Raw genomic sequence first — 26916 nt, forward strand, 5'->3', positions numbered from 1 at the left:
TATAGGTTCGTAGGCATTCAGTTACTCAACAATTTTTAGAGAATCCGAAGCAGAATCCTGCCTGGGAATGGAGAATTAAATGCAGTAAAATTTAACCAATGTTTATTTGAATCCTAAAATCAACCGCTAAAATTTTCTTAAAATTTCTTACCGCATTTTCTCGAGTTTCAACAACGTTCAATTTTCACTTCAATATTTTTCGTGGCACCGTTTCGTTTTAGTGCACCAACCTCGACGAAACAGATACGCAAAAGTTTCTGCACCTTCGAATTCAGAGCTAGCAACACATGGATTCGAGAAAACATTTATAAACCTTTTAATCGAAACAATAGTGGTGCGCTCCTCAGTACAGACTCTAGGAACAGAACTCGCCCTCTTTGGTCAAGTTAGACAAGGGCTAGTGGAACTTAGTTCTCCTTTCAGGACTTCGAAAATCTCAGTTGTGGATTTCTCAATCTCTCAAAGTAGGAAAACTAAATACCCTTTCTCAGTAATTTTAATAACCCAATTTTTTAACACGCCCAGCCACTTTTTTCTATGACTTTGATTTTCCTCTTTCCTGAAGCACTTCAGCAAGATCAAATAAGCAGTAGAGAACAAGTGATTTGAGCCAGAACTTGGCAAAAAAACGGTCGATCCTCATATGCTGTCGTTGATTCTAACTTCTATGATAATAATTAAAGCCGTAATTACTACACTCGCATCCTGCCAAGCCAGGGAAAATCAGTTCCTGCAGATAAAGCTATCGACGACATAATCACGCCTCAGTAATTGTAAGAAAAATTAGAAGCCCGTCAGAGAAATAACATAGGATCACGGATAAAAGTATCGCCGTTTTAGCACTCGACTCAACTCAGCTCATCTCAGCACCTTTTCAGGCGACAATATCTCCTTCTGGGATAAAGATCGCTGCATTTTTGAGGATTGCAAGGCGCTCTTGTTGGACCATTCTTCAACTCGACTTGGGAAATCATCTAATTATACCGATTAGAAGAACCATTGAAAATAGCAAGCAAACGAATCTGTTATATGGGTTGAAAGCGAAGCAGCTACGCCTCAGTCGATTCGCCAAAACCTCACTAAACTGTACTTGCAAACTGGCCTTCCAACTGAACCATTTTCACTATTGCCAGGACTATATGCAAAAAAACTGGCATAAAAAATGAGTGATAAAGGGATCGACTGATCCCATAGTGATCCGTCCACGAGTTTCGTTTAAATTCGGAATAATTTAAGGTTTATGAATGTGTATGCAGCCTTACAACGACCTCCGAGGGCTGGCCGATATATCAAGTCAATGTTTTTACACTAAAAAACAAGTCTGATACTAATCATTTGACTCTGGAAGGATGGAAGGCTTCGTTCATTTATATTTCGTTGGTATTATTTTTATTTTTCGTTGATATTTCGGAGGCTCTGAACCATCGGCCATACAGTCACACCTAAATCTCTTTCCGAATGCGTTACACCCGCCTTGTCATCAGCGTAAAGAATAAAGGATAAAAGGTCTGGCGTTAATCAATCCGCTTGGGATGCGCCCCCACGTTCACTTCAATTCAGAATCGTTTGAGGTTCACGAACGTGTAATCTGGCCTATACAATGACTTGCGGTGGCTAGCCGATGTGCCAAGTCAGTGTTTTTATCCTCCCAGACGAGTCTGGTACCAATTTGTCGACCCCAGAGGCAAGGCTTGATGAGTACTAGAGCGGATGGACCGTGCAGGAAGCGGAACCTCTAACCACTACACTACAACCGCACCCTCATCAGGATACGGGATAAAATGGAAACGGAACTGCCCCTCTGAAGAAAACTCAATCAGACCTCAAATCCACTCAATAACGCAGCAACAAAATTGTACTTCTTTCAAAGGCAGATTTGAGGAAATTCACGATGTTGGCTTCCCTCCGATAGCAAATGAGTTTAGGGACAACGTTTGCAGGAATCAGAATGGAAAGGTGGAATACTTCCCAAGTGTATTGTAGCTAAATGGATTAGGAGCACCAGACTGATCAATTTACTCTACGAAGCGACTCTTTACACCTGTCCTGTGCCGACGACGATGAAATACAGATGAAATCCACCTCTACGCTTTCATTTTACCACTCTTACAGGTTTAGAGGGTTGTCTCATCGTGTGAGTTGAGATAACTAGTTCCTTTGAAGGCCTCTGATTCCTGGACTCGTAAGGATAGTTCCTCATCTTGGTTCTTAAATTTTATCTACTACCGGAGTGGATTCAACATCAAAAATTCACGCTACCTGTAATGCCAGAAGAGAGAAATTTAATTCGAATTCTAATATTAACTGAAGTTGCCAGATCCATCACGCGTACTAACAAACATTCAATTTCTAACAAATAAGCATTGGTGGTTATTTCCCACAGGTGATGCAACACTTAAAAGCTGAACGACCTTCCACTTTCTTAAGGTGACATCACGTGGCCTTGAAATCAGTAGCAAGCTCCCTCTACCAAATAAAAAATAAATAAATTGTATAGTTGGAAAACCGCTTGATGATCTGATCATGCGCTTCCTTCATGTCATACAAAAAGTCAGTTCCTTAAAAAGTGATTCATTGTGAAGCAGGAACAGCATTTTGAGAGCACATTCAATTGAGGAAACATCTGAATCAACTCATTTTTGCGCATAAAAAAAGTGAAGGTACAGTTTTGCAGAGTAGCCCCCATTATTCATCTTTTCTTCTAAATGATCGAGAAATATCTCTTCCACAAATTTGACAAAGGTCAATGTTCAGAACTTCTACGGAAATATGCTCAAAAACAAGAAGGGCTGCTGAACAGTTTGTTCAGCGAACGGAGGATGTGGAAACAGGGAGCACATGGGGAAAAACCAACCGTAATAGGACACACATTTCTTGAATGCATCGAATGCCCGAGAACATTTCTAAAAGAGTAACGGGTACGCTCATTAGATCAGCACGCAGACATTGTTTTACCTAAACATAACCATCCCAAACCTGTTGGCAGCGGAATAAGATCGAACGTACGATGATGCGAAAGTCCGGTAATAGTGAACATTTTGCGATGAAACCACAACGATTAGATTTTATGCCATTCAAACATCAAGCGAGTTTTCTGGCGAGATCGAATTCATTTTTCAAAGCAACCAGTCCTGATTCGGCTCAAAACCCAGAAAGAATTTGTTCCCAATCAAGCGCCGAAATAAACTCCCATGGAAGGAAAAATCTTTCAGAGGTAAGGCTCACGTCATCACATTCCGTGCGCACTTTCATCAAACATCACTGAGCTAAGCAGAGCTCCGCAATCCGGCTGAGAATTAAGAAAACGGATGGACAAGTGCTGGACGAGAAGCCGGTGTGGCGGACACCGAACCCCAAAGCAGATGCTGCGGCCGACTTGTACTGACAGTAGCTAGCATGGGGACTTCCCAAAATGTCCAGCATCTGCCCTCGGAAGCTGACGTCATTTCCCGTGGAAGCCGCACGCGGGAGAGAACGAGTTCATCGTTGACGACTTGTGCAAACGTTGCAAAACTTGATATAATATCAGGACTCGCCGCTGTGCTGGCCCGTGTCCAGCAACGAGGCGTGGTCCGAGATTCCCACGCTTTCAGGTTGTGCAGTGTTCAAGGCGTCTGCGCCCTCATCGGCGGTCGTGACACGGTCCGCCGACCGGTATTGCCCCGCCCAGCGAACTGCTTGGGCCCGCCCCTCCGAACGCACACTGGTTTTTCGAGTTTCGGTGTCTCACGCGCCGGCTGCCTCTGTGCCTCTCTGCCTTCTCTTCCATTCTCTCGGCCTTCCAGACCGGACATTCAGGTAAGCCTGTTCTGTCCGCCACCCCACGCCACCGCCGGCTCTGCTGGCTGCTGGGGCTACTAGTTGCCGACGCTCCGCTTTGACCCCCTCACATACCAAAACGACCTGCTTATCACGTAGACAGGTTCTCCCTACTGCCAACAGGTTCATTCCGCTACCCCCACGAGTTGTCGATCCCGAATCATGACACTCTCCCTCCCACAGGAGCTGGTTTCGAATTCGAGTAGGGCATGCCCTCGCATGGGCCAATCCTAGCCTGGGATGGGGGTGTGATGAATGCTACTGGAGGCTTTTGCGCATCTTGTGTTCATATTGTCCATCTAGAAAAACTGAGCTCTAACGCCCTGATCCTAACGCAACCGTTTCAAATTCGGAAATGTTGGCTCTTTTGTGTGATGATGGTATTCTTGGGCTTTTTTGAAGCCACAATTTGAAGGCGTTCTTGTTCATTCTTACTCTTCTAGTTGAGATTTGACGTTCTCTGCACGTACCTCGTTAGCGAAACTCTACTGGTGATGATTTCGCCTGATTTAATGATGTAAATGTAATTTTGTTCCAATAAATTTGAGGCCAACTTTAAAACCCAATTTTTGAGTGGAATTAGAATTTTGTTGGGTATGGATTTTCATTAGGATATTTTACGCGATGTTTTCGCTAGGTAAACAATGTTCTCGCCGTAACACGACCAACTACAAGTTTTCTCGAACGAATCCAGTCTAACATCAAACAAAATTCCTCCACTTAAGCTTAACAGCTTAGAATAGAAAAAAGAACAATTTTAGATCAAGAATGCTTATATACTGAACAGGACGAATGTCCTAGTTTCGCGCACTTCTTCATTTGTCTAATGATCCTCTATTTTCCTCAAAGCTCTCAACTCTTAAGAAATCAATTCTAAATGTGAATGCTATGTTAAAAATGAGGTTTAAGGAGGAGCGGCGGTTCGCCTAACGGCTAGTGTGATCGGGAGAGGTTGGGTGTGGAATGAAGCTAGGCTTCGACTCGAACGTCGTCGCCAGCATGTCTCAATTCCAACTTGAACAATCATCCGTCATCAAAACCGCCCCTCCAGGACGTCAGCTAGAATTTTCGCCCAAGGTATTGCTTTTCATGCTCTGCTACTGAACATTTCGTAGCTGAATTTCTTCTTACAGAATGAGCCGATCGATTTGGCGCCACTTACGCAGTCCAATCTGCAGGACCTATCGAAGATGCAGCCAATCGACCTGAATTACTACAATACAAATTACCAACGAGCGTACGAGTATGCTGCTATCGGGCTCGGCGGGCATAATCAGTCCTCATTAATCCCCACTCCCTCAACTGCCGGACAACTTTACTATGGATTCCCGAACGGTGTCGTCCAGCAGGACTGGGGTAGACCGATGGACACTTACACGGCCTACCCTCGAGCCACTACACTTCAGTACAACCCGCAGGAGAACCAACAGGAGCGAGTTTACAAAGGAGTAGATATGCCAAGCCCGGTGGATTCGGGAATAGGAGCCGACCTATCGATGATAACAGGAGCAAAGGAGGAGTTCTTCCAAACAGACTCGATGCTTGATCGATCGGCCGAACGGGCACTTAGCCATCGAGATTCGCCAGTAGTTATACCGAAATTGTAAGTAGCTTATGGTTGGTGATTTGGGCGTTGAAATCGGCCTCGTCGCGTGGTCGATACGTCGGCCGATTCGATAACAACTCAGGCCTGAATCCAGTTTTGTTTCGACTTCAACGTACACTCACTCGCTATGTTTGTTTCAGACACAACCCGCTAGGTTTTCAATATGTTCTCGAAGCGCCGATCTCGACGTCTATTCGGAAAGAAGATGACCGGATGACCTACGTGAACAAGGGGCAGTTCTACACTGTATCCCTCGACTACATCCCCGACATCAACAAACCGCTGAAAAGCGTCACCGTCAAGGTATGTATTGGCTGCTGCTGCTGTTGAGTTGTTTGCATCGCTGTAACTGCCTCCTGCCGCTGCGTGCTTGTCCTACAGTAGCCATCGCCGCAGCGGAGTACTGTAGCGTCAAGCGCGCCAGCAATTGTGTATGTGTGTGTGTGTGCTTCCCGCTTTTGGAACGCGGAGGTCACAATGCATCCCGCCACTAAAAGGAAATGGGATTGAAGTGCTCGAAAAACACATTCGTTTCGCGGAGTTCGAAGAAAAAATCAACATTTTTGAAAATTTTCGAGTTTCGCTTATCGGAAACATCGCTTACTGTTCTGGGTAACTGCAAAGATTATTCTAATTGCAGAGTCAGCTGATGATCGTCTTCCGAGAAGACAAAACTTACGAAGAAGAGATCAAAACATGGCAGTTTTGGCACAGCCGTCAGCATTCCGCCAAGCAACGAATTCTAGAAGTGGACAGCAAGAACAGCTCAGGAATGATTGGCCAAATCGAGGAGATCGCTCACAATGCTGTGCAATTCTACTGGAATCCTTCTGAAAATGGTGTCAAGGTAATAAGGACCTTGGTTAACTTACAATGTCAATTAATTCCGCTACTGCCCTCAATTAAGGCAGGAGGTTGATTGAAGGGCGAGGTGAGCATTTTATGCCTCGATTTTAACTGAGCACTGTTTTATGTGCATCAGAAACCGGAAAGCGAACTAATTAAATTCGAGAGAAATTATAATGCAATTCGTCAACTTAGTGTTTAGCTCTGCTCTCATTTCGTCATTTTTCGCTTCATATGAGTTAAAAACTTTCAGTAAAATATAGCTCATAGCTGAGAATTTCTCATTACCTTCTTTTCTCACCGTTATCCTTTTAGCACTCATCCTCAGAAATTTCCTTCCATAATTTCTTCAAATATGAACATTTTTGTCATTTTAATCTTCTACATACTTTCTGAGACTGTGTGGATTCGATTCCATGATATATTTTTGCACAGGAATATACCGTAGACAAATCTATTTCGATGTTGATTTCCTCATCTAAGTTGCTGTACGAAATTGGTAGAGGTGGTTTGATCATTTATATTCCTTCCAACATACCAACGAAATTCTGTGTTATGAACGGGGCATCGAGATCTCATCCAGAAAGAAATAGTTGGGGGGCTTCTCTATCTTTACCGTAACTATGCACAATAATCTCCAAGAAAGCAGAATTTCCTCATGGTCTGAATTATTCCCAACATTCTATTCTCACATTAAATATTTCCTTTTGCAGTTTCAACTTTGAGGTTCTAGAAGTTTCTAGAATTGTTTGATTAAAGCAGCATGTGAAAGTTCATTGTGTGTTTTCTCCTATAATATTTACTTTAAAAACCACAGTTTATGCATTTGGGCTGATGTATCAATCGATAGCGATACTGTACCACGCTGGTAGTTGCTCCTCCGATATAATAATCACTTAGGATTCGTGTAATTTTCTCAATGTTCTAGATGAGCTCCTGACTTTGTTTATAGTTTACTTTTACTAACATCCTTTCTGTCTCCTAACTGCAATCGCAGAAGAGCCAGCAGAGTTCGAACGCTTGATCGCTTCCCTGTTTTCGATGTGGCCATCCAGCGCAGACTAGTTTCGACTCGGCTCGGTGTCCCAGGGGGTCAGCTGAGTCCTGTTCGTACCTGAGCGCGAAGTTTGCACAAGCGGAGCGGTGAGGCTCGAGGGGAGGACATCAGCATTCCATGTCGTCCCGCGCCAATCGTATTGACAGTCGACTGCGCGGTTTTCGGCGATTAGTCAATCGATATCACATTCAAGGCTAACCTGCCGCCGTCGCCTCGGCGCTCAGGTGCACAGGTGTGCGAGCGGCGGGGGTCTGCTCTGACTACGGACTGACGTTCGCTCGATTTCAGATCAGCATCGCCACACAGTGCCTCTCGACAGACTTTTCGAACCAGAAAGGCGTGAAGGGTCTACCGTTGCACGTCCAGATCGACACATACGATGGCGAAAACGATAAGCAGCCATTTCATCGGGGGTACTGTCAGATCAAGGTGTTCTGCGACAAGGTGAGTACTTCAATTCAGAGTCAGCTCAACGGAAGCTCCCCCAAGTGAAATGGGGTAATGGTGGCGACGATGATGCGCGTACCTCACGCGAAAAAAGCCACACAATTATGAAAACTAGAAAATGGCTCGAATTCGACACGGAAAAAAACATAATTGGCTGGTCGGCTCGCGCGTGCGCGCGAAACTGTGAGGCGATCGGGATGCGTCGTCAGCAGCAGTGCGATTAAAGTATTATCCAGTCGCTCACTGACTGGCACCTTTGCCATCCGTATCATAGTGTTCCACGAAAGGACTCGCACCGTTACGGGGTGCAGTCGCATTTCTATTTTTGCTCTCTAGTTAGATAACCGCAAATGCGAAAAAAATCTAGCGGGAAGGAAATGTCAGTTGAAAGACGCAACATCGCCTCCTCCCCGTCCCCTAACGGTGAAGTGAATTTACTGAAAGCGCCCTCTTATTACGTAAATTTCTGAGGAAAAAAACTCAAAAACTTTTCTTAATGTTGGTTCGAGTTTTTAGAAGGTTCCCCTCTCTAACGTACGTAGAGTACGGTAGTCAAGGCGTATTTTGGAGCTCCTTATTTTACCGAACCGAATTTCGCTCAGTCTCAACTCCCCACATCCCGTATCGCTGTGCTGTGAAGTCACTTTAATTCAGTATGTAAATTTACAAGTCAGTTTTGGAGCAGCGTGCGTGCGATAAAACTTCACTGCAGCTTCGTAATTGAAGGAATGCACAGGAATTTGCAAAATAATTGAGAAGTAATAGCCACATTTCCTGAAGGGGTTCGAATTACCAACGAAAGCACCGTACATCGATGAGATTCCCCTGGAACAAATAGTTTCGATTCGGCGCTAATCACAGGTTCGTTGGAGGCAGCCGGTGGAGGATCGCATACCTTTGAATGAGATTGCTGAGACTCTCCACCTTACCTAAATAGCACTCCTGTGTCATCCACTAGTTCCTTAGAAGTAGGGATAAGCGTGCAATAAGAATGCGAGAAGTGTACGTCTTATAGGCAGAGGGCATTTTCTCTCAGTACTGCAATAGAAAATCCTTTCTTAAAGAAAGTACATAGAAAGTACGAGTCGACGGATGATAGTGTACAAAATATTGTAATCCTCAAATTCCTTATCTAACTGCTGTTTTCTCAAGGGTGCCGAGCGAAAGTTGCGAGACGAAGACAAACGAAATCAAAAACGCAAACTAGCAGGTAACAACACACACAGAGAATGTCGTGAAACAAAGTCGCGTTGTGCCTTTTTGCAAAGTGCTGGTATGCCCGGTGTCCCATTGATTCCGCATCAAAGTAACGTAACCGTAATGTCGATTTGTGATCGTCTTCAAACTATGCAAATAGCAGAACTTGTGTCAGTCGCAGTCACGTATCCTAGCCTCGATTAGCCAGGATCTTTCTCGTTCTTCCATAACCCCCGTATACAGTGCTTGTGATGATGTTGTGCTGTGATTAGTGTCGTCCCGTCGATTGTCGTTCCATCTTCGTCTAACCCGCTTCGCTTTTAGGGAGCTAACCGGAAAATGCTTCATGAAAATAGAAGAGACGAGAAGAGACGAATTCAAGGTACAATCAATCCATCCATACATCCATCCGATTTGTGTTTTATGTGCAACTAGCCCTATGTAACCGTAGAGAGTTGGGAGAAATTCTCTTTTGTGTCTCTAACTTGTACTAAAAAGTAGTCGTAACAATGGCGGCGCTTGTGTACTCCTCTGAAGGGGAATGAGATCAGAACGCAGAACAAAATCAGTGAGATCCACGAGGATTGCACATCTCTTCCAATTAGCGCTTCATCATCTAAGCTTACTGTATCGGTGTCCAGAACAAGCTGTTGTTCACAGAATATGCCGAGAAATGCTCAGGTTGCTGGAACATAGTAACATAACATAGAACAACATAGAAATTCATAATTATAGCTGTTAGGTAACAAAAATGAAACCGGTTGCGCATGCGACTTTCACGAGAATTTTTGTGTGATGTGCGACTTCATGTCGTCCAGGTAAAACCCTCATGATTTCCCGAGACTTTCATATTTTTGGGTCATTACAAAGCTATATTATTTCTGAGATCTTGGTTCTGTGTTCTGATCGGTACTCCTATCTCAGTAGCTCAAGCGCTGTTACTTTATGTCTTCAGATTTTATCTTCAAGAATATGCCGTGATATTTTCCAGGAGCCTTGTCTGGAAGGAAAAAGACAGACGGTGAGTACCACGAACCATGTGAGCGCTCCGAGTTCTATCACATGAGGGAATTGGATAAGCCGGCTGCTTTGTTTATTGCACCTGATGAGTATGACTCACGGTATTTGGACGGATCCTCGTTGGGATACGATGGTTTGTCGGATATGGAGCCCGTCGCGAAACGACCGCGACCGTCCGAACGGAGTGAGTTCTCGCCAAAAATCGGCTGCCCGCTTGAATCTGATTCGAATATGTTTCAGTAATGTTGTACGTTCGGAAACGGGACGATCAGATCTACACGCCGTTGCATGTGATCCCCCCGTCACTGGATGGTTTGGCCCAAGCAGTCGCACACAAGTTCGGAATCGATTCGCAAAAAGTTGGTCTAGTTTCGTGTGTTCGCATTCCGTCGCACATTCCTCGTTGGTTCTTGTTCAACCCAGTCCTCTTTTGCAGATCAGCGGTCTGTACAAGCGATGTGCGAAAGGAGTAACAGTAAAGATGGACGACGATATGCTCCGCCATTACTGCAACGAGGACACCTTTATTCTGGATGTTGAGCCGGCTCCTGAGGACTCATCTTGTTTTGCAGCCACCTTAGTGGAGATTATGCCGCCGCAATATCAATCCAGCTCAGGTTGAGCTGTTCTGAAGCATTTCTGTTGCTTGTTTTCGTTGTTTTCCGTGTGCCTTGATCTGATTTACGTATTTCATTTCGTTCCGAGTGGAGAAACGCTGTCTCCGGCCTATCTGCGATTCTTAGCCTTTCTAGCCTGTCTAAGTCTTTTCTCCGGTTCGTTACTGCAGTTCGCGCGATTCGCTCCCCTGCCGCGCACACCCCAATTCGATATGATCCTCACATTTGTGTTCGCGTACGTATAAATATTGCTATTTGTATTTTCGCGTCCTTTGCTCTTTTTTGACTTTGCCTAATATTGAAATCTGTTCATATATTTCCTAAACACATATATGTCTTATACTAAAAATCTCGTTATGTAATTGATGTACATAGGATGTCAAATATGATTATGATTGTGATTCTAAATGTATTTGATACAACTATTTCCACTCTCAACATTGTGATGATCAAATGATGAATGAAACGAGTTGCTTACTTTTATTTGAACTGAGAACATTCTAGAGTGCATAAATGTTGTATTTAAAAGTGCTTATTCACAATGCGTACGTAGAGATCTCAGCACTTGAGTATTTCGTCCAAAAAACGTCGAGCTGGCAGGAGGGGCTCAAATAGGGCTAGCTCTTTCTCGGTTGCTTCGGAATCCGACGCATGAGCCACATTCCGCACGTCGGAGAGCGAACATCGTTGCCTAATCGTAGAGAATTCTCCTTCGATCGGCAGTGGATAAAGGCGGCTACTGCCTAAAATTCTTCGAACATCTCCATTCACACGCATTGCGACTATGGGGCCGCTGTAAAACAAATGTTTTTTGTCGTGCTAAGGTCATAGAAAGTTCGACACTAATCAATACCTCGTCACATGTCGGACTAGTCGATAGAAGAAGAATTTGTCTGAAAAAGTTGTCTTAGCCCATGCGCATTAAGTTGTGGAAGTTGGTGGGACCTCTATGAGCCTCGTACAACTTCTTCGCCTTTTCCCTGGTCAATTGGACTTTCCTCGCCCCACCGATCACAATGCCTGCATCAAGGAGCTCGCGCAGCGTTGCCTGAATGAAAAAGAGCTCTGCGTTAGATTAGAATGTTTGCCTCCGTCACTTACACACGCACTTCTCTTCGCCTTCTTCCAACCGCCTCCGGTCTGGTATGACTCATCCTACTGCCCGACTACTGTATGGCATACGGTATGTGTATGTGTGTACATCCGTCAGCAGTTGTTAGCGCTCGTGTTATTAGACACTCACAGGTTTAGCACTGCACGTTATTGTTCCCTATGTTGATTCTCGATTGCATTAAATAGCACTAGATCACACTTTAATCCTTCCTACTGTCAGCGAAACAGAGCATCAGCGCAGATGAGAAGTTGGTCTCGAATAGAGAAATGAAATCCTATTGTTGGGCGCGAACAAAGACCTGTTTGTACGACAGTGGGAGGGGAACACACGAGGAGCATCCGGCAAGCAACCGCGCAATATGCTGGATGTCATGCATCACTGGGGACTGCCACTTTGCCCTCAGCGGATCCACTCGCGAATGTTCTGTTTATCCGTGGGCTGTTTTGAAGGCTCAGAGTACGGTGTGACCTAGATGCGAAATTGATGAGGATCGACGCGCGTTGCCCGAATAGGCGGCCAGCGAATTACGGTGAATGGTGAGAAATCCAGGGCGACGCCTCGAATCCCGTCGCCCACTGCGAACTATCCACGAAATCCACAGCGCAGACCCAAGGAATTGTATCTAGGGGACAGTTTAAATACCGACTGAACAGAAAACGTTCCTTACCCTAAGTAACACCGGATGTGCAACAATGTCTGGTTTGAGGATCATAAGAGACCACATTGCATCAGTCTCGAACCAGAGTTCTGCAACAAATCGAACATTTTCACGATTTTCGGTAGAAGAAAGTAGTGCCAATTTCAAGTCTTAAAGCAAACCTCATTGCTTCTAAATGAGTTTTAGGGGAATCAAAAATATGTCCCAAATAGAAAGTCAAAGTTAACTTTGTGTAGTGACAAGAATAGTCTATCTGGACAACTAATAATATTCGCAAGGAAAAAGTGCAACTCATTCAATTATTCCATCTCTTTCCTAATCACAGAATCACTTCTTTTCCTAGCTCTCTTTCAGAAAAAAAATTGGTCGAAAAGCCATGAAGAACATTCCTTACTCTACATATTCTTGATCACGGACAACATCGCTAATTCTCATTCATTTCTGTAACCGTGAAAATATTCACAGATATTAGGATCACACTACGGTAGCACTTCACAAATCTATAACTCTTCATCTGGCACAGCGAGCGGCCTGTCTAAAGTGTTGTGGCGGTGTACAATCAGAGTGCATCTTTTCGAAGCTAAGAACGAGTTTCTGGTATGTGCATAGCCGAATTAACCGTAACTGCCGCCGTCGGGCGCTGACTAACAGCCAGCAGCGCGCGTCGTCACCCTTTAGTCCGACCGACATCGACATCGGTCGTCGTCGCGGCGTTGTGTACGCGAGCGCAGCAACAGCGGCGGCGGCGGTGGTGGTGTAAATGCGTATGATTGCGACCTGAATTCGGCGTCCGTCCACTCGCTTTCCGTTCTATTTATTCTTGCGCTCTGATTTCGCGTTGTTCGAGTGTGCGCGACCCCCATCATCGCGGCGAAAAGAGAAGAGGGAAAGCGAGCAATTCACTACCGAAACGGGGACCGTTGGAATAAAAGCATAATTCGTTGCATTCCATTTGCAAGTGTCATTTAGCTACCTAACTATCAAATTGCTACTTAACTATTAGAAGAATATGCTACAAATAGTTTGTCGAATCATTCCCTCTCCTACATACAACACTCGACAAAATTTCAAACAATGTCGAAATTTTATTTAGACGAAAAGGAACAAAAGTTTGTTGCTTTCGAACTTGCTCACATCAAAAAATTAAATCATGTTAGGATTTAAATCTTTGAAAGTCGATTTAAATCTCGTTAATCGAACGAGTTCAGGCGTAATCACAAATCACAACTTACATGTGTGAATCAATCACCGATCACCTCTACGATGGGAGAGAACAACCGCTATTATAAACGTCAGCGAATGCTATATTTCGACAAAATGAAGTGATGTTCCCTACTGACTAACTATTCTGCAGTTTATGCAGTTGGTGACGCACAAAGAACGTGAATAGTAGCCACATTCCTACACATTGCCACTGTTGTAATAAATTATTGTATTGGATTGCATTCACGGAATAATCGCAAAAGAAAGGCCGTAATTTTTAGACGATAAATCATGCAGTTCATGAAAGAATGGTATATAGCAAATAAAAATGCTTCATGCACAGAAAAAGAGACCGCAAATTGAGGTGCGCCATTTCGCCAGGCGTGACAGTGTCCTCACCGGTTTTGGCATCGACAGAAAATGTGAGAAGCATTACCACTTCGTCCGTACGAAACTTAGAACGCCCCCTGAGTAATAGACAATACTTTGAAAATTTTCCTTCTCGTTAACATACTATCCTGAACTGAGTGATGGCGCCTCTAGAACTCACGAAAAAGTAGGCAAAAGGAGATCCCCAGCAAAATGTATCGTTGTGTGACTGTTTTGAAAGGTGATTTGCCAAAAAAATGCAATGTTTTAGGATGGCAGTGTAAAAGTAAAGTATCGATTTGTTTTAGGATTTGAAATCCTTAGTCTTTCCACATTGCCAATTTTCTGAAATAATACGTTGGTCCTCAACAGTGAATGTCTTCCTCATTTTCCTAACGTCACTTACTTCTATTCATACCCTTCGGGGACTGTTAACGTCCTTTCCTTACATCATCCCCTTTTCTTTCCTTATTTTTGTGCAATGTAAGTTTTTATCACTGCACTAGCGAGGGAGACAGTTGAAAAAATGGATCCTTTTGAGACTGACTGGATTCCGAGATTCTTCAGATATACGACTATAGCAGGTTGTAATCTAGTTGCTAGTGAAGTGCATCTCAATTGGATCTCAGAAATACAGATAGTTTACAGCCGAGCCCGTCTCCTTGAAGAAACCTCACTTATTCGTATCAGTTCAAAATTCACAAAGAATTGGGGTGCAATGATACGGGTGTGAAGAAAAATTAGGCTAGATAAAATCAATTCTTGCTAACAACCTCACAACCATGTAATTATTCCTCATTTTACAGTGTACGAATAAAATCTGACTCAACTGAGAAGGTCAGTTCTCCTGGGGAATTTGAGAAGTGTTGGTATGGATGTATATGTGAAACATAGATGTGAAACAATCCAACAATAGAAAATTCTGAGGTACTCCGTCTGCAACAGTTATATCACAGTTGATATAACTGTCAGAAACCAGCAATCAATGTATCAAGAAAGAAAGTAGTCATAGGATTTTGTCTCAAGAATTCCCGCGGCTTCAACCACACATCGAAATGATAATTTCTACTCAGAGTTCACCTACGATTATGGAATAATGCGTCTACGATATCACCAGTGGATAACTTTAGTTTTCGAAAAAGCCTTAGACGCCAACATTTACGCGAGTAGAACTTTCACGGAAACAAAAGCTATCAAGAAAGAATTTAAACTTGTAAAAACTATTACTACCATTTATTAGAGATGAATTGGTTATTTTCTACTAAAGAAAAAAAGCTGTTACAAAACGAGGAGCCATGGACTTCTTTGAGGCAATTCAAATCTTTTTTCTCATCGAGATTATCAGATATGTATATCGCATGTAGCGATCTATCATTCCAACTTCGTTTACAAATCCAGCTTTATTTCCGGAAATTAAATTAATATGCGCTTTCCGAGTAGTAATGTCACACATATACAACACAATATGAGTACTACCTCTGTTCAGCAAATAGCAGGTCAAACTGAGACCTTACAAGTAATGCAAACTCGTGAGGTTAACGAAAAAGAAAAGAGTGCTACAATGAACGTCATGTGTTACGCTCTACCACTGAAAATTTATATATAGAAGAAATGAGACGAAAGAAGACTCCCGATACCGTAAATCTCAAGCAGATGTGAGTGGCACTCAAAACACTTCTCTGCATCTAGCAGGGTGTACAAATAACTAATGACTGGATAAACTGGTCAAGAGTATAAGCGCTTAAACACGTAGTTACAACACTTCTGAACCTGAATTTCAGTTTAAGTTGACTGAACTGTCTAAATCCACAAAACCGTGAAATTAAGAAACAGCGAAGAAAGAAATTCACAAAAAATCTTTGAGATTCCCATTCAGCAATGATTTTACCATCTCTACAACATTTTTCTTTTCATGTTTGTATCTCTCATGAAGCACTACGAATTCTACTGAAAAGACTGAATTAATTTGTTTAAGCGGTTACGTCCTCGCCTTCTCACAGAGCACTACAAGCACAGGAACACATCACAAAAAGGATTGAAAGCAAGAAATCAAGGAATCGTAGACCAATCACAGAAGCACAATCGCGATGAGACTACGAAATCAGAAACTTAACGCTCAAAACTTCCGATTTCAATTTGGGAGTAAATCCTGCGCAAAATAAAATGTCATGTAATTTCTAATTAATTCAAAAACCACGACAACCACACGATTCTCGTGCTGAGCCAAGAACACATATTCGTGCAGTGCAGTTAGAAAAAATAAGGTGAGTTGCGAAAAAAGTGAGAGGATTTGTATAAAGAAGAATTCGGAAAACTATCCTCGTTCTAGACGAGTGTGAATCCTTGCGTATGTTGTATAGATAATCGCAGACGACGTAACATCTCTTTGCTGTCCGTAATGTTAGGAAGATCCAATAAGTTAAAGCATGTGTGAGCCACTGGCAGAACCTCTGGAGCGGATGGCTGAATGTACATTCGCAAGGAGGTCATGCCACCCACTGGCAGGCGTGTAGATCCCATCAAGAACTGTAGGAATTGCTGAAACAGATATGTTTCTTTTCAGCAGTCATTTTAAAATCGAATGCCTTCTACCTTGCGCTCATCCACGTTCAACTCGAAAAACGCTTCCCAAAACGCCAGGATTGCCGGGTGTTTCGCATGATACTCTCCTTTATATTGGACGATCTAAAATGATCTATCAGTTTTTCGCAAACATTAGCAGAAAATTGATTAAAAAAAATAACGAGGATGACGAAACTGACTCGAGAACACTTCATTTCGCCAAGTTTGCAGTGAAAAACGGCGAATGGAAATCTTGAACAATTTCTTTGAAAAAAGGGAAAGCCAATCAGATCTGCTGCACTAAAGATCTTGGTACTTACAATCGCAAACAGGAAAAATTACAAGTCTCAGCTGTACCCAAAATCGCGAAAACAACGCCTGTTGGTGGAAATTTTGTATGAGTATTTTCCAATGTCAATGACAATGTCTTTTCCATGTCATTGGGTACCCTTTACCCTCGTAAATACGTATGGAATAGAAATCCAAAGAAAAACGCGACATTATCGATTTCAGGTGCACAAGTGTCTCTAACCATTGAATACATATCTTCTTGAGCCCACATACAGTACTAATTTGTTTCTTTTCGAAATTGCACGTTTCTGAGACTTCTCACATCAAGTGGAGGACGCAAGCCCGCGCGCATGCACAGATCGATCAGAAGACGCAAAGTCATTCAACGTCTATCGCGTAAATTTAATCGCCGAATCGCAGCCAGCCCGATAGTCAATAGAACAGGCAAACAGGGCCCCAGTGAGTCGGAGAAGCAACGAAGAAACACATCCGAAACGGTGAGCGCTTGTTGCGAAAAGCGAACAGTCAGCTTCCCGACTCATATTTTAGTCAAAGTAGTGCCTATAGATTCGCAGCACTCCATGACAAGATCTCTAATTGAAGAAAAATGAGATCAAATGAAAAGCTATGAATGAAAGGTCGATTAATTAAGAATACTACCGTATGCTAGTGCACAGATGACAACAAATTAATGAAAAAGTTAGAAAAACCTTGTATCAAGCCAAATTAAATTGAACTCTTAACTCTTGTTTTAACTCATAAATACCAGTTCCATGAGACTATATTTTATTAAAAAGGGAAATCGCAGCGAAAAACGGAGAAAGACGAGGATCTTCTGATGGTACGTTATGAAAGAGAGATTCAGCGTGGAATACGAGTCAAAAGAAAAATGGAACTCGCCCACTGCAAACCAGTTGGATCTCGCTGTGCAAACTTCTTAGTGAACGTGAACAATCAAACAAAATATTGAGAAAGGACAAAATCGTCGTCACAGGAGTGATTCTAATCATTCTGATCCTTACTCGATCGAAAACAGGCTTCTACTCATACATCTGACATAAGTAACTCATGTATATGATCCTCATTAACATTTCGAGCGGTTCCCTCTTTTTCACAGACTGTTGATTGGAATCTGAACAAATGTTCCGCTCCAGTGCACAGAGGATTGGGACGTTGGCATGCGTCATGGTGTATAATTTGGGATAATCGCCATTTTTGTCGTACGAGTACGACGAGTGAACGGATAGACATAACAGTGGCTCAAAGCTATAACGTAGAAACTGAATAGCTTGTGATGGCAGACTGCCTACGACTAGTGGTTAGGTGACTCTGTCGGCTAGCAGTTGAACACCAACAGAAGGAGATTCCCACGCACATGAGCGGCATTCCCACGCTACCGGCACCCGTCGCTGTCATTTCCAGTCGTTCGTTTCGGTTTTGCGTCGATCTCATGCGAGCTGAAAGTGATCCAGTTCGAGGGCTAGCGCACTGCTGCTCAACCTCGCTCCCACCCTGTAAAGAGCAGCTACCAGAACTACATGAGTTGATAATGACTCCTACAAGATGCCGTCGAACATGCCGCTCCTAGAATCCTTAATCCCCGGGAGAAAATGAAAATAGCGGTAGGACAAAGTGTAAATAAACCGGAACTATACAAATAAATTGTTTGAGAAACAATCCAACAAGTTCAACTGAAGTGAAGTAAAATATTTGAGATGGTTCTGGAGGCTCAGAAGTGAGATCGAAATGAGGGTGATGTCAACTTTTTTGTATTGATGACCTTGGTTAAAAAAGGTAAAGCCGAAGCACCTTACAGATATAAGGATTCCAACAAATTTTTGGAACAATACTATAAAAATAAATAACAAAAAAAATAAATAAATAAAAAACAAGAATAAATTAAAATGCTAAAATTTGTTTGCATGTTAAATTTGGAACGAATTTCCAAGTTAAGATAAATGTACTATGCTGCTTTCGAAAAAGTAAAAGACAGAAAAAAACAGAAAAAAATACAAAACACAGATGGCTTTGGGATTCTAAGTACAAATCAATATCCAAAAATTACGTATGTGCAATGATTAGTAGGAAGTCAGCCGAAAGTCAATGTGATAGTGCGATATGGTTCATTGAGTGAAACACGAAAAAAGATAACACCTTGTCATTGTAGAACTGGTTTAGCAAGAGAACTACCTGGCACGTCAACAACTAAGCAAACTATTCTCAAATTCTCTCTACTGTTGGTCATTGCAACTAACCAGAGGAATTGTGTTTTCGCCCTGGCTCGGCTCTCTAAAACCGTCTAATCCGGTCCTCGTCCCTCCCGTACCCAATATTTACAATTGCAGATTGGATTGAAGAGGACAGAGACCTCCAAAAGATGTCCTTTCTGCACTTAATATTTCTTCTTACCGCTTTTCATCGTATTACAAAACTTCACATTGGACTTTCAATTGCATCTGCGTCCCAAGAGTGGGTGTGACGCCTAATCAGTGATGCAATGCACTTTCTGTATGACATAAAAATGCTGTTCCAGGCGCACACGTCGACAATTGCTTCAGATTACAAGAGCCCACACGAGTTTAACACAGCTACAACTAATGGAGTACATCAGTTTGTCATCTTCAGTACTTCATTTTTGACCCAAAACGAACCGACAAAACAGCCCGTATTGCCGCTAACTTTATAATTCAAAAAGAAAATAAAGCTGCCAAGAAATTAGCATCAAGTTGCTATGATTTATGATTTATCATCAAGAGAATTTTTTGGTTAAAGATTGTCTCTCCTTTGAATCACATTGGCTTACTATTTTAGTAGCAGAGATATAAATATCCTAACCCAGAAAAACAAATACGCTTTGATTGTTGCAACTTGTGGATAGAAAAGAGGCGCTAATGACAAAAATTAGGAAAAACCAGACCTCTGAAGAAAGCGACGATGCCGAAACGTTGACGCCGAAATGGCCAAATTAAAGATCCATAACAATATTGGTTTTGCTCATAGTTCCTACTTCTATTTCAAAAAATTAAGCAAACAACCATATACATTCCTATTCAGAACTACATATTTCCATCAAACATTTCTAATCTCAGAAGTTCTCGCCTCCATTTCTAATCGTATGGTGTAAAAAAATTGCCGTTAGATAGGGTCTCTGAGCTTTCGCGAAAAGTCACTTTATTAATTAACTCGTGAGAAATTGGTAAGAAGAAAGTACATTCAAATGAATACTTAATTATCTGCATTACCTTGCCAGTAACCTGTACAGAACTAGTTTCTGACTGGAAGAAATCAACAACAAGGCTCACTGAACTAATAAGAAGGATTTTTCAGCCCCGTTCTGATTCACATAGGTTTTCTTAGCACTGAAACTGCAAGAAGAAGTGATCTGCTTAAAAAAAGTTTGCTAGATACGCCAGGGAGAGACTTCTGTTCAATCTAAGAATTTTCATCGGGATTCATTCTGTTTAGCGGAAAAACATATTATTGTTGTTTCGCAACAAAATGAAAACCCTTTAAATCAGCACCTCAAGCAACTTTCCAGCAACGGAAACAGTTACTATAAGACTTTTAAGAAGCCGATAGAATGGATTTTAATGGAGTGCGCTGAACAAATCGGAAAGCGTCACCATGCGGAAACTAACATTCGATGCGGCCGCTCTTAGAAGCAATATGGAGAGGTCTATTTATTTCTCATTTATTTCTTTTACGTTATTATCACAAGAACCAGAAGAAAGTATAATTTCAAGGCTGTTAAAGAATATTCCAAATAATGCTGAAACGGTCCATCTACTGACTAGTCACAAGCTCATGCCGAATCCACTTCGACATTTTCTAAACATTTTTCGAAAGGCAAGTTGTTTACCAGTATAGAGAATTTCGTATTTTTGTTTAGGATGTTTCGAATAAGTTCGTACGATGTAGCCTTCAACCGATACGACTTTGAGGATATTCGGCGACTTTTTGCCACATAGGCACTTGTAGCAGATTCTTTCTAACGTTTTGTGAAAGCGCTCATGTAATCAAATTTTAATAAAAGTCTGCAAACCTTTTCAACCTTTTCCCTCAAAAAGTTTGCTAAAATCAAGATGGAAAAATTGCAAAAATCTCACGAATAATTACACAATTTAAATTTATCAAAATGCAATCTCAGACTTTCATTGGGTTCAGAGTTCGATTGAGAGCTTTGCAAAAGGGGTAGCACCTGATTGCTATTACTGTCTAACAATCTCAACGACAGATAAATTCACTTCTGAGTCCCGGATGTTGCATGTGGAACAGCACCCGCCAAACATGGATGACAACAGATAAATTCACTTCTGAGTCCCGTATGTTGCACGTGGAACAGCACCCGCCAAACATGGATGACAACAGATCGCATTCGTGAGAGGCGATGAGGCGAACCGCGTCACTTGCAATTAGTGCTCTCCCATCGGAGCCTCATTCCAAAACGCACACAACACGTGATTGCAACGCGCAAAGCCGGTTTCCGCAACTACCATACAACTCAAGGGAACTGTGGCAGCTTCCATCTCTACACCTTCGATATGAAAGGAGAGCAAAGGCTCATAGTTTTTCTAATATAAACCATTGAGTAACCAAAAAAGGCAAAATGCATAAGTTGATCACAAAGAATCGAGAAATGAGCCCATGAAAGCGACGCACAATGAAGAACTAGACGATCCACAAATATGCGATGATAACTAACAAAATGATTAAAAACTAATATGAGCTGCCGACCTTTCGCAGTTCCGACCAGTCGTAGTTTTCATTGCCAACAACTAGTTCCATGAGTTCCCTTGGCTGAAAGAAGGCGACGATACGACTATTCAGGACCAATTTGAATCCATCACGGAACGCTGCTGCCTGTCGACCAACCTCTCCGTTGCGACCCACACATAGCCGATGATGAACGTACTTCTGAAATGAACGGAGAACAGCTGAAAAAAATTGACTGCTTGTCATTGGAAAGAAATATTTCAAAAGTACAAAAGACCAAAAAGTTTAAGCATTAAGTTAGGATGTTAAATTAATCAAAATAATGTATGATCCATGTTAATTCAATGTGAAATGGAAATGAAAATCGAACCAAATGCAAAAGAACGATGAGAAGAGCACACGAAAATTGCAGACAGGTTTCATTCAACATGGAGGCAAGTTTAGAAACTGGCATCAACGTCATTTTCACTATACCGGCTTGATAAGAATGGAAAACTTACTGTCTCTTTTTTATGGAGACCCATAAAAAAGAAAATATACATGAAACGAAAAAAGAAACTATCCATGTAAGGAAATAAACTTACTTGTACGTAGTCAGCTTTGTTGGATTGCGTAACTGAGATTTCAGCTCCACCAGGTTTCAAATCAAAGGTTTCTGTGCTGCCAAAAGCCGCATAACTAATAGTGAAGTTTAGACAGAACACATCCTTGAAAACAAGATCATGTACATTTTGTTAGAACTAGAAATGTATCCTTTACCTCAATATCATCACCCTGATAATCGAGTAATTCTTGTAAACTTCTGCCTTCAACAGGACTCAATTCAGTGAGATCTTCAAGCACTGGTTGTTGATCAAGCAGAATCTGCGGAGAAAATCCGTGTTTAGAAGTTGATATGAGCAAAAAAACACCGAGAAACAAACCTTGTATAAAGCTAACGGGAAAGGAAATGCAACAAGAACACAGTTGTAAACTGCAAGCCCACACAGAATGCCAACCATTTTATAGTAGTTGATCTCCTCCACATCATATCCGCTGAACCACACCAAATGTGAATCAGGGTCCTCCACAAACATGCCATAGCTGAAATCCTGCTTTCTATACACCTAAAGATGTTCCAAACATCGTTGCTAAGACTTTTCACGCACTCAGATTGGAGTAGCTTCTGGAATAGAATCATAAAGAACTCCTTTTTCACACCGCCTGCATCCTCCGCTTCTTCACTCATAAATTGAACCTGAAGAAATAAATAGAACAAACAAGCATAATTTTTTTCTTTGAGAAGCTACCCTTAAAGGGCGCTGCAAATATCGTCTATCAATGGAGAGAAGCCCATTTATAGTGTCCTGGACTATATGTTGTCGGCGAACAATAAGCTCAAAAAACGGCTGTTCAACGAAGAGATCGAAACCGAAGAGCGTTAAACGTGCCCCATTCATTGATGTCTGTAAGTTTGTTCATAATCATAAAGCTCAGACAAACAGTTTTCATCTTACCTGCATGGACATCACCGCCTCGACATACAATAACTCTCCTTTCGCAGCTGCGTTCATAATGAAAGGATAGTTAGACCAACAAGTGGCGGACGCTGCTCGACCTTCCTGAAATAGCAGTGTGAAGAACTGTGTTAAAATATGATTCTCAAAAGCTTGAGCACAAAGAAAGGCCAAGAAAATCACGTGAGCACCTGAGCATGAGCCCAATTCACGTAGTCCATCTTGAGATTGTAGTTCTCAGCAAGCTCGTGGATATAGAAATTTTCCAACGGTATTTTATTTGTGACCTTGAAAACTGGACATAAATTAATTCATCAACTCCACAGTACAATGGATGTGATTAAAAAAATAGTGCGAACATTCCACCGTACTATGCAAAATTCTATCACAACCCTCTATTATATGGGCAAAGAAAGAACCATTTCGGTGCAACAAGCCAAAAAGAGCTCACGTAATCAAAATATGCCGCTTTTCAAAAATGTATTTTGAGCACAACGTCAAAACACTAGCTATATCTTACCTTGTTGATAGCACATAGCGTAGCTAGAATGTCTAGAAAATCTCGACATTCCCCAGGGCTAACCTTATCCTTAACAAGACATCGAACTGCTGCCAACATAGCTGTAGCCAGGCGATTGAAATGTCGCACTGGGAGAACCACCCACCACTTTTCTGAAAAAAAAAACAACTACTGAACGATACAGCTCCTGATTAGCTTTAGAAGCTCTAAAATTACCTAATGCGTTCCGAAAAGCTGGTCTAAGCCTAGAAACAGACTGAGCAAATGGCAAATGCAAACGAGACACAACGTCTCGAGTAACATTCGTTGCAAACGCGTGCATCCAAACTAGTATCAAGTAAATTCGAAGTGATTCAACCGAACTCATGACAGAAGGGTTGAAATCCTCGCCGAAGACGGATATCTGACATGTCTCGATAATCTAGAAGAAAATGTGTGAGAAGTTCAAAAATAAAAAATGAAAATGAAAACAACATACTAGTTCTGCATACTGCCGAGCATCTGATGACTCTCCCAGTGCACTGAAGGTGTCCATAACGTCATCCAGATTCACACCAAAAACTCGACCTTCGGATAGAAAACGTCGCTCATCCTCATAAAGGAACGATCCGTTAATACAGCTAATAGACGAGAAGACAGATTCGAGAAGGCTAAAAAAACATTTAATGAATGTTTGAGTCTTACACACTACAGCTACGTTCTTCACCCAATCAAATCGAGTTTTTCATGACGAGAAAGTAAACTAAGCACGTCCTCTTTACGGAGATAGAGTGGGACCTTGAGTGGAGCATTGGGACCAGCATTCAATACCTGCAGAAAGGCACTAAATTCCAGAAACCATTTAAAAATACCACAAAAATCACACACATGAGTGCCAACAGATCGGAGGATAAATGTTTGGTCAAAGCCAGCGAACACAGCAACTACGTGGTCAAGTTCCTCAGTCTGACGGGGAATCAATTGGTTCACAGCAGAACCATTGCCAAGTTGGCCATTTGCGTTCTGTCCAAAGGGATACAAACGGCCACCAATAACAACTACGGAGTGGTTCCTAGAAAAAACAGAGATTAACGCTGAAAAACAGACTGTTGCAACAGGATCATATCTACAGCTAAACATAGCAAATTCGAAAATTTGAAATTCGGCGTTTGGAGAAGGTTTTATTGTTGCGTTATTCACGGTAGTATAGTAGAGTCAAAACGACATGAAGCATGGACAGTTGCGCAAGCGGCTGCGCTCGAAGCGGTGCGATGGAGACAATTATTGGAATCGAGGTGGGACCATTGCGATCTGCAGAGATGGGTAACGGTAGCGAGGATCCTCACACGATCGCAACCGCTACGCTACACCGCGAAGCTTCGAGCGCAACCGCTCACGCAACTGTACGTGCTTCATGTCGTTTTCACCCAATTATCAGTAGGAATCAGAAAGTAGTTTGCAAGTATCACGGCGAATGGGTGTAACATCCCTTGAATCAGAAACCTCAGAAGAAACCAAAACATTAATTTGAAGAGCGAGATATCGCTACTCCTACAGGTATAAGGAGTTGCTTTATCGGCTAATTTCAACAGTAACACTTTTTACGCGGCCTCACTTCGCCAATCTCATTCCCATGGGTGTAAAAAGTTGCAAGGTTGGGTGAACTGATAACTCGGGTGCTCTTAACGCCCCTTATTTCTGTATTTGTAGGCGGCATTTCGCATTTACGTTTAGATATTTGCAAACTACAACTAGATATCGAAAAAGAGTGGAAAGGAATCGACACTGTCATTGACCAAGAGATGGTCGTGCTGTAGATGGCAAGAAGCAGCAATTTGTTGAGCATAAGCAAAAACAAACTATATTTTTTTGCAAATATTTAAATCAGAAGGTATGCTGAGAAGAACATAGGAAGGACAATCAATGCCAGCGATTTGAATAGCACGGAGTAAAAAATCTCAACATTTCTAGCAATTTAATATAGCTGCGAACACAAACAACAACAACAACAATAACAACGGAGAACATACCGTCCGCAAGCCACTCTTGTCACTGTACTACCCATCAATTCGGTTATTGCTGCAGGATTAGTGTGTTTATCAAACCTTAAACATAGTTTTGAGCCAGTTCACAGGATGTGTAAATAGCTACTACAGTCCATTAGATCTTTGGTGCTTTAAAAAGTGTATAATGCTAAAGAGTCGTAAATCATTTGCACTTGATAATAACATTTCTAAGGTGTTTCATACATAAAATATCTTCAACTGAGATGCACTTTTGAAAACTTAAAAAATAATACTTAAAAACAGCAAACACAATACCGTCGAGAGGAATATAAATTCTTCAACCTTTTTTCAATGGAAAATCGACAACTGAACGTTCGTCGAATGGTGAATGGAGATGGTGCGTACCTCTGATGTGCAGGTCTGTTAGTTTTTGAAATTGTTGCTGCAGAGTGTCTTTCGAGAAGGGACTTCTGCGGCAACCTAATACTTTCTAACAAGTTAAATTCATCAAAATTTCAGTGTAGTGATGAAGCAGCTATATCCAAACGGTAGAGACTTTGGTTTTCCTTCGCAAAGTATGAAACCTCCTTGGAGAAACTCTGTTCATGCTACGAAAAATATTAAAGAATATCTCTATGTACGACTTTCGATAAACCTCGGGATGTTGACGTTTCAATAATTGATTTCTTTAAGTGAGCCGAACACGAGGTTGTTACTATCCTTCATTCGTAGCTAACGTTTCGACAATCTCACCGTTTCCAGAGCCTGAAAGGATGAAATCGAACGTGATTAATACGATCAATCGCCTTATCCGTCCAACAAAGTCCTACGTTTACTTCTGGGCTTCATATCTGCCAACAGAAGAGAACACCGTACCTTAGGATCAGATGACTATCCTGCCACTGCTAGATATTTGTTGTGAGGTGACTAGTGCAACAAATATCAGCCTTCAATAGGGCGCGAGTTCCCGCATAATGCAGAGGCATTGTTCTTTGCGATTCATCTTTGGCCCCCTTTGGTGGATCCAAAAAGCCTCAAGAGTCTTGCGCGCCGCAATACTAGGTTCGCGCGCCAAAATCGTGATCTTAACTTCAAAATCTTCTCCGCTATGACGCCACACCATGTGACCACCTAATGCACTGGAGTCACATGATTTCCCTTTGCCGTCCAGGTGTTCTTTGATTCGAATACATAGTGGTCTAGCTATTTCTCCTACATATTCATTGCCTTATTGCACACAGGAAATCATATAAACAACACATGAACTCATGCAATCACCCTCGTTGTTGTCCGGACATATTTTGCACTCCGATGTAGTGCAAATACGATCATATAGGCGATTGCGAATGAGCATTTGCCTAAGGTTACTAGGGGAGAGCTCCACGATGGACGGAGA

At 42.1% G+C, this 26916-nt stretch overlaps 2 protein-coding genes across 4 annotated transcripts; one reads left to right on the forward strand and one right to left on the reverse strand.

The window, feature by feature from the left end:
• Positions 1–4782: 4782 nt before the first annotated feature.
• On the forward strand, positions 4783–10614 carry RB195_006544 (uncharacterized protein; the record flags this gene model as incomplete). The annotated part of the gene is made up of 9 exons (XM_064179695.1): positions 4783–4896; positions 4953–5422; positions 5566–5728; positions 6066–6272; positions 7617–7772; positions 8928–8985; positions 9964–10176; positions 10233–10351; positions 10429–10614. The coding sequence occupies 9 exons, from the start codon at positions 4783–4785 to the stop codon at positions 10612–10614; spliced, it is 1686 nt and encodes a 561-aa protein (XP_064036630.1).
• Positions 10615–11167: 553 nt separating this feature from the next.
• Positions 11168–26127, reverse strand: RB195_006545 (uncharacterized protein; the record flags this gene model as incomplete). Of its 3 annotated transcripts, XM_064179697.1 has the most annotated exons (22): positions 11168–11402; positions 11463–11502; positions 11555–11657; positions 12391–12470; positions 14784–14889; positions 16402–16491; positions 16546–16638; positions 21541–21603; positions 21679–21720; positions 22104–22226; positions 22279–22383; positions 22443–22602; positions 22668–22756; positions 22809–22964; positions 23016–23120; positions 23207–23302; positions 23536–23687; positions 23752–23956; positions 24014–24185; positions 24242–24345; positions 24403–24586; positions 25545–25579. In XM_064179697.1, the coding sequence occupies 22 exons, from the start codon at positions 25577–25579 to the stop codon at positions 11168–11170; spliced, it is 2538 nt and encodes an 845-aa protein (XP_064036631.1). The 3 variants fall into 3 exon arrangements, with proteins under 3 accessions (XP_064036631.1, XP_013307786.2, XP_064036632.1); XM_064179696.1 differs by lacking the exons at positions 11168–11402; positions 11463–11502; positions 11555–11657; positions 12391–12470; positions 14784–14889 and adding an exon at positions 26105–26127 and having other exon boundaries at positions 16279–16491; positions 21541–21720; positions 25545–25619; XM_013452332.2 differs by lacking the exons at positions 14784–14889; positions 16402–16491; positions 16546–16638; ... (13 more) ...; positions 24403–24586; positions 25545–25579 and adding exons at positions 13053–13158; positions 15335–15406 and having other exon boundaries at positions 12391–12530.
• Positions 26128–26916: the final 789 nt, after the last annotated feature.

Source organism: Necator americanus, chromosome I (genome assembly GCF_031761385.1).
Source record: "Necator americanus strain Aroian chromosome I, whole genome shotgun sequence".
NCBI lineage: Eukaryota > Metazoa > Nematoda > Chromadorea > Rhabditida > Ancylostomatidae > Necator > Necator americanus.